We start from the raw sequence: 18,265 nt of genomic DNA, 5'->3' as shown, positions 1-18,265 counted from the left end.
TATATATTTTATTTTCCTATAGTATAAATATATTTTTCCCGTGGGTACGAGTTGATTAGTGAAGTCGTACTCAAATATTTGGGTACGAGTTGGTTTGGGTGCGAGTCGGGTTGGGTACGACTTAACTTGATTCCACAAAAAGCACTTCCGGTTATCTGACGTTTGTACACAATTCAAAGGCAAAGCCAAAGAATCTCTTAAAATCACAATATTGAAACACCCATCGGATTAATTTGGAGTCTGTAAGGGTAAGGATAAGACATATACTTCCACAGTACAGGCCTAAAGGAATATATTTTAGTGATATGAACTAAATTGGGACCTTTCTAAGTGGTTGATATAGATCAGTAGGTCTCTCAATCCGCCACCAATTATCTTAGTAAAGCTGAAAGTCAGAATCAGTGGTTTATTGATTGTAATGTGAAATAAACATCACGTAATTCAGTTAATTTGTATATCTTTCAACATTTTTTTCACACGAATTGCCTCTTGAGTGAAACAGTTTCAGCAGAGAAGTAACTAATATATGTCTCTGGTTTCGGTATGTACAAATTCTGGGGAAATTGTATTTTCATTTTCGTTTCATTTAGGAGATAAAGCAGTGCAGGAAAGATGGCGGTTCCAGCAAAGATAGTGCTGAAGAGCACGACCAAGATGTCCCTAAATGACAGGTGAGGAGGGGTAGACCCCTGGGATAGAATGGGAACTGTCAACGCCTTCAAGAGGCCCTAGCAAGGGGGATCCATCATCTCAAGAAATAGTGTGCTGAAAGAGGGGATGTTCCATAAAAACCACCAGAATCTTCTTGCTCCAGCACAAATGCAACTTGTGTGCAACAAGCATGTTGATATATGCAAATGATTTATATTTTATGAAGTATAGATGAGAAAAGTTTAGATAGAAGTAATTTTTTTAAGGGAATTGAATACAATATTTCAAATTATGGTTAATGTAATTTTAGCTTTTGAATTAAATGCATGGTGAAATGAGAGTAGGAAATGAAGTTATTGAGACATGAGCAGTTTGAGTAAGTAATTGCAAAAGTGCATGGAGTAATGTTGCGAGATTGTTGCACAATGGTGGCTCTAGTAAGGCACAAGTCATGATGGTTAAATATGATTCGCAATGCAGAAAAAATTGTAAAGCAAGAAAGTGCAATAACATCTAATGCACTGCTGTGCCCTAGTAAGGCAAATGTCCAGTTCATGCTGGAAGTCTTGCAGTGATGGGTACAAAAACACAGCAAAAAAAAGTGAAAAGTAATTCAGAGAGATGATCGGTAAATGAAAGGTTTTAAACAGACCACATGACAATGTTTAAATGTGCCTTGCCGTCATGAGCCACCTTAACAAAAAAAGTGTGTGGAGAAAAAGTAGGTGGAGTCTTGCAGTGACGGGTTTACACCCTAGTAAGACTAATTCTGTCTCCTTGTCTGAAGATTCACCAACATCGTCAAGACCCCAAGCTCACCCACCTCCCCCCAGGCCATCAGGGCCAAGATGGCCGCCGCGCAGCAGGCATCCTCGGCCAATCGCAGACTCGCTCAGCAGATGGCTAACAGACCCACAGTGCAGGCCGCACTGAAGATTAAAAAGGTGAGAGATAGGGATTTGAGTTTTATTATTATGTGTATTTTGTTTGGCAGAAAGTGTCATTCATGCAGTGATTTTTCTAATCTTGTTTTGGTCTGAAGTTTGACCCTTTCCATTTGCTAATATCACAGATTTTTTCTCAAATTGACCTGTGCTTTCCACATTAAGTTTTTGTTTAGCCCACTCTTCTAACAAAACAGAATGTTTTATGATTTTAAAGTGAAAACAAGAAAGGCACTGAAAAATCAAAAGAAATTGAATACAATAAGAAAAATATGGAATTGGAACAAATCAATTAATTTATTGTATAGTTATCTGATTTAAACAGTAATGCTAGTTTTTCCCAGTTGACCAAACCATTGATGTTTTTTCTGAATTCAAAAGCCATAGGCCCCTTCTAAGAAAAAAAAATCACTGTAATGGCAAACTTCATAAGGCTTCAATATCCAAAAATTGATCTTGTATGTGGATAAATCAGGCATTGCATGGATTCAACCAGAAACAATATTTGCATATATTTGATGTTCAAATATTTTCTATTCTCACAGTTTTATAATCTTCATATGTATAGTAAATCCAGGCTACAGTTGGTAATTGTACTTGTGTATTAAATACAGGCGAGTCTGAAGCAGCGACTGGGACACACGAATGTGAAGGCTCGTCTAAATATGAACGCAGTGAGGGGGCGAGGAGGGGGCAGAGGATTCAACCGAGGACTGAGAGGCGGAGTGAGAGGTCAGCGAGGAGGAGGGGCACCCAGAGGAGGATCCATGGCCCGGGGAGGGGGAGACGGCATGACCTCTAGAGGTAGGTGGTAATTTGGGGGTCAAATGAGCTAGAAATGTTTGTTTCTGTTGTAAACACAGTTTATGTTACCGTATTTTCCCGACGACTCGTCGATGCGGACGACTCGTCGAATTGCCTATTTTTAGCCAAAATTTTAACAAAATCCTATGATACGTCGATCTCAGACCATACGTCGATCTTATCACTTCAAAATCGCCTATAAAACTGCAGTAACATTTATCAGTGTATGATGCCATGATGTCACCGATATTGCTACCAATTATTATTAATGATTAACATTTAAACAATTACTCTTTATACTTATGCATCAAATTTTCAAATACCGGCAACTTCTACAAAGTCGCTTGCATTTTAAACAATTCCCGATATCGCATGTTATGCAAAACTAAACTTACTTTGTCAGAAATATTTTATTCCCAAGCATTAAAATAAGTATCCACTCTGACTATCGCCAGTGTATTCGCCATTACGTAACCAGCCACCCGTTGACTCGGCGCGTGGTCAATGTTTGTTTAACAATTTCCGGTGTCGTAGGCATGCACCTGTCTCGTGTCGGACTTCAAAGGGGGATCTCAAGTGCAGAAAGCTTAGCAATTACTATGATTTGATGAAACTTGTTTACTTTGTATCCAGTAATGCAGTTACACGCTATTGTTTTACATAGACACTGTTAGAAATAGATCGATCATTTGTACGACTTGATAATGACGATATACGACATACATACGTTTCCTAAAAAAATTATCTAACAATAATCAAAGAATTGGACAATAATTAATCAATGAACTATAATCACTCTTATAACGGTACTCTTTATATACACAGGGAGTGAAATTGCCGTAAAGATCTCAGCCTTGGGGCAAGATTATTAACACAACCGGTGTCAGCCTATTGTATAAACAGTAGTATTGATAATTGCCGATTACGTATTTAAAGATTGAATTTGACCATTAAATATTTCTGATTTATACTTTCCACTAACAACTCTTTACAAATAAAATAATTAAATTAAAAAAAAAAAACATCCCCCGGACCTACTGCAATATTTTCTTCCATTCAAACTTGGTTTCAATTTTACTGCGCAATGTTATCTTCCTACTAGTGATACATAGAACCATGTGACGATGTGTTTATAAAAACGGAACGGTAAAACTTTTAATAGATTAAAGACAATGTAGCATTTTTTAATAACTGTTGTTATTATTATGTATTTAAGGTCAGACGACACGTTCCTCAATTTTAGATAACTTTTTCCAGGAATTTGTTAATGGTTTACTACTACTTTGACAAGTTTTCTTGCAAAAAATTAGGGTACCTTACCAGGCATTTCTGCAAAATACTAGAGTATGCAATTTCCTATATAATCTTCTTGAAAATACACTTGAATTGCTGATATAAAAATAAATACATCTACAGCACAGCGATATGCACTAACAATAACTCCGCCGGGACGGGGTTTTGAACTCACGACCTCTAGAGTCTACACGCTTCTGGCAGTGAGCGGCCACGAATATAACCACTCGACTATCTAGACATATACCCAAATTCAAGTAAATTTTGATCATTTTTAAAGCAATTATAAAATTAATATTTTTTATTGGAACTCTTTATTACGAGGAGATACAAAAAAGATTCTCGAGGAACGTGTCGTCTGACCTTAAGTGTTGACAGATGAGTGAAAATGATAATTATTAAAGATGACCAGTGAATTCAACAACGTAATTTTCAATCACACAGCCAACTCAAGATGATTAAAACCAAGATTTTTAATGCTATTTTTAAAAAATTTCTGACTACGAGCCTACGACAAGTCGAACAATACGATAAGTCGGGTGCTCTGCTTCAGAGGAAAAAAATACCGACTAATCGTCGGAAAAATACGGTATATGGATTCCTAAGTTAGTAAGGTCATCATGGGTTTTGGGTTTATGTAGTAAGATCATGGATTTTTAACTAGTAAGGTCATGGTTTTTAGCAGACTAGTTGAGGTGGCTGTATATCAGCCTAAGAGCAGGTGTGTTACTGTTGTAAACATGGAATATGTTATATCCCTAGAATAAGTGTCCTGTAACTTTGTAGAACAGAATGTTTAAAGAAATAATTTAACCTAACCTTTCTAGTTTATGTTGACCTGTTTTGCACATTGGTTCATTTCCTTTTTATTTCACATGGATGTTGGGTTTGTCTTAAAGGGAAAGGTCAGGTACAACACATCTCTAGTGAAATAGATAAACAAAAGTTTGTTTAAAACATCCAACATATACTTTATCTCATGATCAGGGCTCTACATTAACTTTTTTCCCTACTTGTCCATTTGGACAAGTGACCAAGATATTTACTTGTCCGAACTTCAACTTCACTTGTCCAAAAAAATTTTCAGTATTAAAGATCAACTATTGTCAACTTGAAAACTACAGTTCTGTATTACTAAAATAGTCATTTATTGACTATTCTTGCTATAATTAATAACCTGGCTTTTGGAAACTTAGTGTCTTTCCTAAATGTATTGGTTCCATATAACATTAAACATGATTTGTCAGCTGTAGCTTTGTCATGGCAAATTACAAGACATTTTAAATTTAGCATCAGGTTTTAAAATACATGTAACTCTTATATTGATTTCTCAGCTGTTTTTTAAACTAAGCATGGAAGGTCATCATAGTCTATCAATGATGAATGAAACCTTAAATAAATTACATTTCTTTCCATAATCCTTTATCTTTGCTACCTTTTCTTCCTTTCTTTTTGATAACATGTGTGTTTGGTACTGTGTAAGAATTAAGATCCACACCTTTACAGTTTAATGAAAGTTGTTTGTAATTAGTGAACTTCAATCCCGATCAAGTGTAACTCAATTGCATTGCAATTTGATGTTGGGATCAAAATTCAAAATAACTAATCGATAAACTTATAACGGGACTACGGATAAACTTATCACAAAACTTTCTTTACTTTTTAAAATGTTGGAGACTTCTTTACATAAAAATGTCCAGTCGGACAAGTGGCCAGCAATAATCACTTGTCCGTATATTTTTTTAACTGGTACCGGACAAGCGGACAAGCGTTAATGTCGAGCCCTGATGATCTTATCTTAAGCCATAAAACTTGGTTTAATTATCTGGTCAGTGTTAAATCTCCTGCATGGAGGCTGCCATGATAGCATCTCTGTGACGTCAGCATACCACTTCGGTATACTGACCCACTTATTGTATAACATAACTCTGCAAGAATGGCGCAAGAAAATATATTTGGGAGAGTACCTTATGCATTTAAACCTGAATATACTGAAGAAGTTGAAAATCTCCCTGTCGATAATAAATCATTAAGTCCAATTATTCTAACAGTAGAGGAATGTAGACAGTTTGAGGTCATGCCCACTGCCGAGGAATGCATGTGTTGCAAACACTGCGATTATACAATAGAAAATATGGGATAGGTAGGTTGTATAACTGACCATGACCAATTTGATCTTCTAATTCTTAATCCAGATGTTCTTTCCATTACTATTATTCAATTTATGATGTTTAAGAAACAACAAGGATGTGTAACTTCCCTTAAGACACTGACCACACATGTGAACTGATAAGAACTATGAATGGGGTATGCTGACATCACAGAACATTTGGAGGTTATCGGGATGCTGCGATAAAACCCGATGAAAAACCACAACATATTTAACTCTAAACAGTAGAGAGCATCAAAATGACTTTGACAAACTTTGATATTCAATCAGTGATTGTTGCTGAATTATGATCATGTTGAGAAGAATTTAGTGGTTGACATTATTTTTATGGTAAGGCCTAAAAAAAAAGTTGTGTGTTTAGGGTAACCCGACCTAACCTACAAAAATGCCCCAATCCTACCATTTTTAGATGTCTGTTTTTATCCGATTGTGATTTTTATATTATATTTTATATTATTATGGCGTCGAGCGAAGCTCGAAAGCCATCTAGGGATCGTACGTCCGGAAGTTACATTTTTAGGAGCCAAACAACTCAAATGAGTGCAAAGTTTTCGTATGTGTTTCAAGAAAAATAGATGACATACTTCAATTTCGAGCAGAACTGTACGTCAACAAAACAAGTTTGCAGATTCGAAATGGTTGCCGTCTTTAAAAATGTTCACATTTTATTGAAAACAATATGTCTCGGTTTCAGCGGATGAATACACTAGCACCGAGACACATGCGATAGCTGGGCTTACATACTCAATTTGGTTATGAAATGTACTAGCCTGCAAAATAGATGATTTTGTATCCATATCGAAAATTGACAATGCACAAATGTTTGATCTTGTAGAAACAAAACTTCCTAATCGAGCGATAAGTACATCTACATAAACCAACTAGTGAACTACTTTCACTTTGTAAACAACGTGAATGGGTGCTTTCTTTTATCTACCCCCGATCTTTTCGGCCCGTGTCATTTGGATCCTTGTGAATTTTAGATGAAATTGATAATAAGAGACAGAGTGGTTATCAGCAGTATACAATATATAGAATTAAACACAATAATAATTTAAATATTTATTTCCATATAAATAGAGAAAAAAAATCTAAAAAAAATTTAACTCCTAAGATATTACTATAAACTTAAATTTTCAATTGAAATTCAAAACTTTTTAAGAATTAGGTGAGCAAATTTGTAATGAATTGTAATTTTATTAGTAATGTGATAAATAACATTTTCTATTTTTTTTGAAAAAACTTTTTTTTGATAATTTATGGAAAACAAAATACCAGCTTTTGAACTTGGTCATTTTTTGGCAAAATATTGCATATAGGGTACCATCATTGTATGGATAAGGCCTCCTACAGTTTTCAAAATAGGAAGTTGTTCTTTTGCAGATCAATTAAACATATATCAGAGGTATGCATATTGCTAGGATTTTGATTTTCGATAATTTATGAAAATAATACCAGCTTTTGAACTTGGTCATTTTTTGGCAAAATATTGCATATAGGGTACCCTCATTGTACGGATAAGTCCTCCTACAGTTTTCAAAATAGAAAGTTGTTCTTTTGCAGATCAGTTATACATATATCAGAGGTATGCATATTGCTAGGATTTTGATTTTCGATAATTTATGAAAAAAATACCAGCTTTTGAACTTTGTCATTTTTTGGCAAAATATTGCATATAGGGTACCCTCATTGTACGGATAAGCCCTCCTACAGTTTTCAAAACAGGAAGTTGTTCTTTTGCAGATCAATTACACATATATCAGAGGTATGCATATTGTTAGGATTTTGATTTTCGATAATTTATGAAAAAAATACCAGCTTTTGAACTTAGTCATTTTTGGCAAAATATTGCATATAGGGTACCCTCATTGTATAGGATAACTCCTCCTACAGTTCTCAAGATAGGAAATATTTCTTTTGCAGATCAGTTATACATATATCAGAGGTGTGCTTATTGCTAGGAGTTTGGTTACTGATAATTTATGAAAAAAAATTGCTTGTATTTTGGTTACTGATAATTTATGAAAAAAAAATTAAGTCATTTTTTGGCAAAATATTGCATATGATATAGCGTACCCTCATTGTACGGATAATTCCTCTTACAGTTTTCAAGATAAGAAGTTGTTCTTTTGCAGATCAATTATACATATATCAGAGGTGTGCATATTGCTAGGATTTTGATTACTGATAATTTGTGAAAAAAATACCAGCTTTTGAAGTTAGTCAATTTTTAGCAAAATATTGCATATAGGGTTACCTCATTGTACGGATAACTATTCCTACAGTTTTATAGATAAAAAGTTGTTCTTTTGCAGATTAATTGTACATGTATCAGAGGTGTGAATATTTTTAGGATTTTTATTTCTGATTATTTATGAAAAAAATACCAGCTTTTGAACTTAGTCTTTTTTTAGCAAAATATTGCATATGAGGTACTTTATTTCACTGGATATGGGTTGACATGGATTATGGATACAGTTCACATATAAAAAGAAAACCCAGTTAGCTGTCTCATTGACAGCTTTTCACTTGTTTAAAAAATTATTTAGGTTTTTACTCTTCAAATTAACTTTAACTCGACGCCATTGTGGCCCTTCAGGCCTTTGATTTCTATTAAAAACCCATTTTTAAATATGACTCAAACATTCTTAGGATTCATGCAGAAAAAAATTATGATAAAATTTTTTTAAAAATCCCTACCTACCTAACTAATTTTTTCATCAGTGTTACCCTAAACACACAATGTTTTTTTATAGGCCTAAATATTAATATTTCAACTCTTCTTTACTTTTGCCTGACCTTTCCCTTTAAACTCTTTTACAGTCAGTATTTTAGTTCAAGAATATATAGAGCTGTGAAAAGAATTAAATATTCGATTATTTTCTAATGTTAAAGGAATCATCAAAAAAAGGGAAAACAATTCATGTCATGTTACCTTAACGAGGCCGGGTCTAATTTTTTCTGCCCTAGATTTTTGAATGAAATTTTTTACAAGAATTTCTAGTAATATAATTATTATTTTAAGATAATAAAATAAGACATTTACCACACCGTTTGTTTAAGGGGTCATCTCAAAGTTAGTTAATTTTTAACATAGGACCCTATGGGATTTTGCTTGAAATGTACCAAATTTGCACATTTTTTAAACTTCTGCCCTAGGGATTTCTTCTATTGTTCTACATATTAAAGTTATTGCTAAAAGGCATCAAATTGTCAAATAAAAAAAACCTTTTACCTTCTGGTTTGTTCCAGGGGTCTTATCAAAGTTATTTTTTGTACGCCCAATTTCCAAATTTGTCAGATAATGGCTATTTTTTATTTGACAAAGACGGAAATGGTGATCTTTATTGTGTTATTTAAACATTACGACATATTTAAGTAATAAATAAATATTTAACTTCACATATTTAGGGTAATTAATATAAAATACATTGTAAATGTCTTGAAATAAATGAATTAAGCGATATTTAGGCGGGTTAAGAAAACGTGACAGAGGATTAGGCTTGCTTCACGTTTTCGTCCCGAGCCCAAATATAGCTTTTACTTCGAGACATTTATGTTTATTCCACAAAATAATATCAATTTTACACAACAAACGAGCTATTTCCAACAAATTTCGCTGAATATCTGCAGTTGAAACTATCACGCCATGGCGTCAACAAAGCAAAAAGATGACGTCACAATACAAATGAAACGCTGCGTGAAAGCGTGCGTTCTCGTTCTGTACTCGGCCTCGTTAAAGATATATTTTGAGTGTCAGGTGTGGATGTAATCATTGATTAGAGACTGGTATATTTCAGGGCGAGGTCGTGGAGGATTTGGACAGCCAATCAAACAAGGAGGGGGGTTTGGCAGCAGTCCACGCGGAGGAGGATTCAGGTAACTCCACCTGTAGATTATTGGTATCCAATATCATGTGTAATCAGTCTTGTCAAAGTCTAGGAATGTAATGTCTTGATAAACCTTTGTCAACATCTTCATGATTTTGTTTAACTTTTGTCAACAATGAATATGAGCAAGTAGATGTTTATATTTGTCACTTAAAAAAAAAATATTTGTAGGTGTAAAAACTCAGTGGTTGTGGCAATCTTACAGTCTCTCCCAACAAAGAAAGTTTGATGAATTTAAACCTTTAATATAAAAGATGTCATTAAATCAGTATTTTAACGTAGGACAGGTTATTCTCACTTTCCAAAGGTGTCAATTTGATTCATTATGTTAATTTAGATTTTATAGACGATTGTACAGACTTTTGACTCCAGAATTTTCTTGTCGAATTGATTCCCATTAAGTGGAGTGTGATTTGTTTTACAGAGGCCGGGGCCGAGGGAGGGGAAGCTTCGGAGACCGAGGGTAAGTCCTAGTCTACTTTCACTTTCTCCAGCAGACTATCTGTGTTATTTCTGTTCTACTGTTTGTAATCAGTGAAGCATGCAAGGAATGACCTTGAATTTTGTAGGGGTCGTGGACGAGGGGGTTTCCATGACAACTTGTGAGTTTGATGCACTGCTGCTTTGGGTGTGACCATTGGCCTTGTAGCATGAATATTTCAAATTTCTAGATGAGACAAACAAACTTGATAAGGGTATTGGAATGAATTTAAAATCAAAGCTAAAATAATAATCGATTTTAAAGTTATGGTACAGAGTTGTGTATTTATCTAGAATAGGACAAATAAGCTTTGCCTGCTTTCTGAGCCTAATATTTAAATTTGAAAAGTTACATGAATAGCATGCTGATTTTTGTAGTAAGTCTCATGAATATTCAGTACCATTTGTGTTATGTAGTGGTGGTATTGAGTATAATTCATTCTTACATAATAATTATGTTTACACGGATGGATGATATTGTAGAAATGGTGGTCGAGGGAGAGGGGGGTATTCCGAGTACAAGTGAGTCACTGGAGGTCACGCATGTCTCATCCTCCACACCCTTGCATACATGTACACCTAGTGGTGCTTCTGTGTTTTGTGGTCAAATTTATTTGGTTCCTTCTTTTAAAGCTTATATTTGAAATATCACAACAACTAATTTAAAAATTGGGAAAGTTTGTTGTTTTTTTTTTTTGACGAAAAAAATATTTCAATAACTTTAGCTGCTTTGCATAATAGAATCTCTTTTAAATTAATGCAGAGTATATTTTTGATATGCTTTAAATAATAATAAAAAAAGAACAAAAAAGAAATTCAATGTAATGTTGCTTTAGGACACAGTGCAACCTTGTGTTGCTTTGGAGCACAGTACAACCTTGTTGCTTTCTATGGAGTCCTACCTACAGTTTGTTTATCGTTCGTTTCTATTGTGTTGGATCCTCACAATAACTACTTCTGTTTATTATTTACAAGATGGACTTTGGTCTAACAAGTCTGAAACCAGTTTCTTTTTGACTTGCATTCCTTGCTAATTTTAGGACCCAGTATAGATGATAAGCCTTCTGATTATGAATGCAATTAATCAAACTTTGTGATTGGCATGTTGGTTTTTTTTAGGTCACCTGAGTCACTCAGGTGACCTATTGCAATTGGTCTTCGTCCGTCGTCGTGCGTCTGTGCGTCGTGCGTTAACAATTTTACATTTTTAACTTCTTCTTGAAAACTACCAGGCCAATCATTATCATTTTTGGTGTGAAGCATCTCTATGGTAAGAAGAATCTAAATTGTGAAATTCATGGCTCTACCATCCTTGGGGTGCCACGGGCGGGGCCAAATATGCAAAAAAAGCCAAATTTTCAAAAATCTTCTGCTCTACTCCCACACATGTGAGGAAAAAACCAGTTGCATGGTTATGATGTCCATGAAGCCCTCTACCAAAATTGTGAAATTTATGGCCCCAGGGTCAGGGGTTCTGGCTCTAGGATGGGGCGAATTTGGTCATATAGTAAAGCTGTATGAAATCTTAGAAAATCTTCTTCTTTACTACCATATATATTTTTAAAAAACTAAATGCATGATTATGATGTCCATGAAGCCCTCTACCTAAATTGTGAAAATTATGACCCCTGGGTCATGGGTTCAGGATCTAGGGTGGGGCCAATATGGCCAAATAGTAAAAATGTATTAAATCTTATAAAATCTTCTTCTCTTCTCCCATATATATTTGTTAAAAACTAAATGCATTATTATGATGTCCATGAGGCCCTCTATCAAAATTATGAAATTCATGACCCCTGGGTCAGGGGTTCAGGCTCCAGGGTAGGGCCAATGTGGCCAAATAGTAAAAATGTATTAAATCTTAGAAAATCTTCTTCTCTACTCCCATATATATTTGTTAAAAACTAAATGCATGATTATGATGTCCATGAGGCCCTCTATAAAAATTGTGAAATTCATGGCACCTGGGTCAGGGGTTCAGGCTCTAGGGTGGGGCCAATGTGGCCAAATTGTAAAAATGTATTAAATCTTAGAAAATCTTCTTCTCTACTTCCATATATATTTGTTAAAAACTAAATGCATGATTATGATGTCCATGAGGCCCTCTACCGAAATTGTAAAATTCATGACCCCTTTGTTAGGTGTTCAGGCTCGGGGGGGGGGGGGGGGGGGGCAATATGGCTATATAGTAAAACTGTTTTAAATCTTAAAAATCTTCTTCTCTACTCCCACACATGTGAGCAAAAAACTGAATACATGGTAACCGTTATGATGTCCATGAGGGCTTCTACTAAAATTGTGAAATTCATGACCCCTTTGTTAGGTGTTCAGGCTCTAGGGTGGGGCCAATATGGCCATATAGTAAAACTGTTTTAAATCTTAAAAAATCTTCTTCTCTACTCCCACACATGTGAGCAAAAAACTGAATACATGGTTATGATGTCCATGAGGGCCTCTACTAAAACTGTGAAATTCATGACCCCTTTGTTAGGTGTTCAGGCTCTAGGGTGGGGCCAATATGGCCATATAGTAAAACTGTTTTGAATCTTAAAAAATCTTCTTCTCTACTCCCACACATGTGGGCAAAAAACTGAATACATGGTTATGATATCCACAATCTCCTTTACCTAAATTGTGAAATTCATGGCCCCTTGGTTAGGGGTTCAGGACATGAAGGGGGGGGGGGGGGGCGCAATATGGCAATATAGTGTTAATGCATATAATTTTCTTCTCTATTCTCACACATCTGTATTTAAAAAACTGACTAATAATTATGCTTACCAGGAAGTCCTCTACTGAAATTTTAATTTTCATGTCCCCTCAAGGATGGGTTTTGACTCTAGGACAGGGCCAAAATGGATGTATAGATGTTAATGCATGTAACGTTAAAAAATTATCTTCTTTACTCCCACACACCTGAAAGGAAAACTGAATTCATTATTTTGTAGACTAGATCTTAGTTTTTCACTAAAATTATAGGTTTCACAGTTCTTTTTGAAATGTGGTCGTCATTACAAATTTATAATTCTTCTACTCCAGTATGAAACCAAATTAATTAGATGCATATATGAGGCTCTGTGACAAGTTTGTGTATGGGATGTATGCTTCTCAGGTGACCGTTAAGGCCAATTGGCCTCTTGTTTTAAATTGATGTCTGATTAATTAATGGATGAACATACCAAATCAAATTGTTGCTAGCTGTAATAAATTTTATGCTTGGCCACTTTGTGCCTATGGTTCTAATTGTGTGACTTTTTTCAGTAGAGGCGGGAGAGGGGGTCGTGGTAACAGGGGAGGTAACCGGTTCCAGAGAGGTCGTGGGGGTCGTGGTCGTGGGGGCAGAGGTCGCGGAGGGTCAAAGGTTGGCATGACCGCGGAGGAGTTGGACAACCAGCTAGACATGTACATGTCAAAGAGCAGCACCACCGTACGGAGTCACCTTGACGCTGAACTCGACGCCTACATGGCCGAGTCACAAAGCTGAACACATAGAGCTGAACATGAACACCATCAAATGAACTTGAACACCTTTAACTTATCATGAATACCTGATCACTTGAGAAGAAACACCTTGAACCGAATATGGACACCAAGTGAACATAAACATGTAGAATTGAACATGAAAAACTTGAGGAGCATTAACAATCATCATTGAAATCGTGAACTGAACGTGCAATATGCATTATTAACCAATTTAATGACTTCCGTACCAAATCTATTTTTTTTTTGTCTGGAATTTTTTTTTTCTAGGAGATATTTTTTGGTGACTTGTGATGGAGTTATATAGTGTGGTGATATTGATAGTGAGTTTTCTCTCAGTTTTACAGAGGGGAATATTAGAGTGAATAGATTGTACATGAAGTTCATAAAAAAAGGAGTTACTGAATAATTGAGCCAAGTGGTAGTCCATGTACAAGCATTCATTTTATATGGCAACATTACATGACTGGAGTGCAAGATTGGACTGATTGTTTTATTGTTTCGTAGATCTAAAGAATATCAGAGATCGTAAACAGAGATTTCTCCTGTGTTTTATGTGGGGTGATCCACCCATTATGTAACACCATGCTTCACTGTTGTGGATTATCACAGTAGAACATTCATAGAATTCCCTGTATGTTATCCTCTGTTAACCATTAGTACTACATACTGTACTTATATAATTACACTTATCTGTAGACTGTTGTGTTTTGTAGAAGTTTTGTAGCACATGTTTATTTTGTTTTTCATGTTGTTAGAGTATATAAAATATACTTACAATCAATGCTTGTCTTGTTTGTTTACTCTTTGATACTTTTAATTCAAGCAATATTTTTATAAGACCCCTATTAAAAAAATAATTGATATTTTGAATACAGGATTATTATACATGTACTTAAAGTTTAAAATATTTTGTGGAAATTCGTTTCTCAATAAGTTCATGTAGATTTGATAAAGCTCATTTCTGAATCTACCCTTTTGAATATATGCACAACATTTAGAATTCTCTCAAAAACGCTTAATAAAAAAACACGGCTAAACATGCTAAATGTAATAATTTAAATTGTTATATTCAGTAGTATATTCTCACTATATAACTCTATATAGACGAATAGTCAATAATTGTAATATTAGCTCGTCCGAAAAATATTGACCAGTCAATATTTTTTTGATATTGACCGGCTAGGAAATAGGAATAATATCTAGAGAACATTCCCTCTATTTCAAATAAACGCCTCTGATTAGTTGATTCGTAAACGATGACGTAAATAACTCTTCGCGACTCCAAAACAAGGTGACGTCATAATAGACAGTCAGTCAAGGCAAATAAACAACGGACGCGCAATGCAACGGTTTGCCATCATAACGGATATAAGGATTTGCGAATTACTGTGAAGTAAAATCAGGTAGAGCATCTGTATATTAATTCTTTCGGTCGGCGAAATATCACCAGTGACCGTTTGATGCTGAGGATATTTTGGAAATGAACTTTGCACAGAATTGAAATCGTGAATTATTTGTTGAGCCGAGAAAATTACGGCGATCTGTTTTCAATTATTCTCTTTTAATTTTGGTTTGTTTCTTCATATAACAAAACAAATGTTGACTGTGTTTTCGGGCAACATTGATTATATTAGCCCCCTTGGGACGAAAATATTGCCCTCCGCTTCGCGTCGGGCAATATTTCGTCCCTCGGGGGCTAATATAATCAATGTTGCCCTCAACCCCAGTCAATATTTGTATAATATTGCGTATTCTTTGCATTTTAATAATACTAGTTGAGTCCGTTCTATAACAATTCAATTTGCTCTCTTGAATGGGGATAGTCAATGAATCTAAAGCACTAATATTTTACTTGAATTGATAATTTTATTATTCTCTGCACATGTTCAACAAAGTGAGCACTCTCCAAAATTTGTGTTGGTATATGGAATTTTGGCGAGCACTCGCTCTGTTGAACATGTTTCTGTACAGGGGTATCATAAAATTGAATTCTTTTCAGTGAAGATTTTCAGATACATGTTAATCCCAGTTTACTTGCAATGTGTGTGCAAGGATATTGTGGATTGAGGTTTCGTTAATATTTGAGGGCATCGACTTTCGTAGTTTGGGTGAAAATCATGGAGTAAAGGATGTGAATATTCATAGCCAATGATCCTTTAATTACATTGTTATTATAAATTGCACTTCAATGAACTTATAGTTTTGTGGATCATATCGGCAACAAGATTCATTAAAATTAACTAGACTTTGACCCGTGCGTGCACAGGTTGTCATTGCATATTATGTCGGGCATTTACGAAAGATATATCAAATTTGCACACTATGTTGACATTCAGAACTCTCAGAATTTTTCATATTAAAAACACTGATTTAGAGGGGTTCGTCTTTTAACCCCAAGGAACCCCAAGGAAACCCCAAGGAACCTCAAGGATACCCCAAGGAACCCCAATGACAAAAATTAATAAATTTTAATACCCAAAGGGTCTTATTGGACTTCAAGGGTCACCTCTTAGTACCTCAAGGGTACCCCAAGGAACCCCAAGGATACTCGTAAGAACCCCATGGAACCCAAATGATAAAGTTATTAACCAGTGATACCCCAGGGGTCTCATTCGAATCAAAGGCTCACCCCAAGGTACCCCAGTGATAGAAATTAATAACTATTTATACCCAAGGGGTCTCATTTGAATCTAAGGGTCACCTCGTAGTACCCCAAGGATACCCCAAGGAACCCCAAGTATACTCATTAGAACCCCAAGTAACCCCAATAATAGAAATTAGTAACTAGTGATACCACAGGAGTCTCATTATACCCCTATACCCCCACAAATGAAGTTTAGGGGGGTATATTGGTTTCACCCTGTCCATCCGTCTGTCCGTCTCTCTGTAGATGCAACTTTGTCCACCCTATAGAATTTTTTACTACTGCATGGAACAGTCTGAAAATGTGTACATATGTTGATCACCATCTGAAGATGTGCACCTGTAATTTTTTTAGGATCAGACAAGATTTAATGATTTTATGACAGTTTTCATTTTCCTTATTCTATATATTGTTCACTGATGTTGAAAAGTAAGGGAGGTAATCCTTACAGATTTTTTTAATTAATTTATAGCATTAAAACACCCTAAAATATATTTATATAAATACATTCAAATGGAGGTTTTTTGTCTTTATGCGTTAACTAAATTTGTCTTTTATAAGTATTCTATCAACTGACAATGCAGAATTTTTGTTTGTCAATGATAAATTCTTAGGAGCTGGCCGAATTCATTTGTCCCAAGGGGGCCATTATCTGAGCCATGGTTTAGATGGAGCATGTGTGTATGGAAAATTGATAATCTGTAAAATGGGCAGTGGCTTTGGGGCTAATTTAAAAGGAAATAAATTTCATTTTTAAAATAAAGAAGTGAACTATTTTTAGAAGTTTTTTTTTTTTTTTTTTTTTTTTTTTTTTTTTTTTTTTTTTTTTTTTTTGTGAGTGAATATTTTATTGGCTCAACAATTATGGTACATATATTTTTAGAACATAATTCAAAACGTTTCACAATAGAATAAATGATAAATAGCATGGAAACAGATCAATATACGAGTACTTTGGACATGGAGCTAAACTATTTTTAGAAGTTGTTTAAATTTATTAGTCAAGTAAATTGATGAAGTGACCCTATAGGGAATTTAATTTAAATTAAATTTAAAATTACTGATATGATTGTAGTGTTTCCGCAATTTTAAAATTGTTTGTAATATTAAATTTTCTTTCTTACATATTTTTACATAGTATGGTAATGTTTTGGGAGTTTATTAAATTTAACAAGCCTGTCAAAGAAAATCATATATAAAGTCCTATGGGATCAATTTTCTGATATGGAGTTCCATTGTACCATAGCAGAAAGTGAGGAAAATTTGAAACAACTAACTGCATCTGTTAAGACTCTTATTAGAAAGATATTCAAAGTTTTATCAACAGAAGAGCATTGCTTGGCTACCGGTATTTCCATTTACTGCAAAGGGTGGGATTATTGTCATTTTGTTGGTTTTTCATTGAAACAATTAAATAAAAAAAAATATCATCAGATACATTAATTTGTAAATATATTACTGTTATACATATCTATTTAAAGTGATAAGTACCCCAAAGAACCCAAATGAATCCCAAGTATACCAATGAGAACCCCAAGGATACCCTTGAGAACCCCATAGATACCTCAATGATGGAAAGTAAATTTGATGACCAAGGCCTGTCTCATTAAAAATCAAAGGGTCACTCCTGATACCCCAAGGATACCCCAATTATAAAAATTGATAACTATATTGATACCCCAGGATACTCATTGGAGTCCAAAGGTCAACTATTGGTACCCCAAGGATACCTGTAGGAACCCCAATTGCAAGGTACCCAATTGATAGAATTTAATAACCACCCCAATGGTTGTACTGTAAAACATATTACTAATTAATAACCAATTAATCAATGGAATATCATAAAAACATCTGGGCAACCCAAGGAACACTTGTGATACCCCAATACATACTGGTATGATAAAAA

The 18,265-nt window shown here is 34.8% G+C and overlaps 1 protein-coding gene across 5 annotated transcripts; it reads left to right on the top strand.

Moving 5' to 3' along the window:
• Positions 1 to 131: 131 nt before the first annotated feature.
• On the top strand, positions 132 to 14,496 carry LOC109620248 (chromatin target of PRMT1 protein). Of its 5 annotated transcripts, none has more exons than XM_034465478.2 (8): positions 132 to 248; positions 591 to 671; positions 1,439 to 1,595; positions 2,210 to 2,399; positions 9,663 to 9,741; positions 10,177 to 10,215; positions 10,322 to 10,354; positions 13,497 to 14,496. In XM_034465478.2, the coding sequence occupies exons 2-8, from the start codon at positions 613 to 615 to the stop codon at positions 13,714 to 13,716; spliced, it is 777 nt and encodes a 258-aa protein (XP_034321369.2). In that variant the 5' UTR covers positions 132 to 248; positions 591 to 612; the 3' UTR covers positions 13,717 to 14,496. The 5 variants fall into 5 exon arrangements, with proteins under 5 accessions (XP_034321369.2, XP_034321368.2, XP_034321372.2 ...); XM_034465477.2 differs by having other exon boundaries at positions 13,494 to 14,496; XM_066081447.1 differs by having other exon boundaries at positions 138 to 242; positions 13,494 to 14,496.
• The last annotated feature ends 3,769 nt before the right edge of the window (positions 14,497 to 18,265 follow it).

The sequence above is a fragment of the Magallana gigas genome, chromosome 1, assembly GCF_963853765.1.
Source record: "Magallana gigas chromosome 1, xbMagGiga1.1, whole genome shotgun sequence".
NCBI classification, from domain to species: domain Eukaryota; kingdom Metazoa; phylum Mollusca; class Bivalvia; order Ostreida; family Ostreidae; genus Magallana; species Magallana gigas.
This window is presented reverse-complemented; position numbering and strand designations above follow the sequence as displayed.

Coding starts and splice junctions, on each gene's coding strand:
- LOC109620248 (XM_034465477.2), top strand. CDS start 613: ATGGCGGTTCCAGCAAAGATAGTGCTGAAGAGCACGACCAAGATGTCC. Junction 672..1,438: donor AAGATGTCCCTAAATGACAG/GTGAGGAGGGGT, acceptor CCTTGTCTGAAG/ATTCACCAACATCGTCAAGA. Junction 9,742..10,176: donor CCACGCGGAGGAGGATTCAG/GTAACTCCACCT, acceptor TTTGTTTTACAG/AGGCCGGGGCCGAGGGAGGG.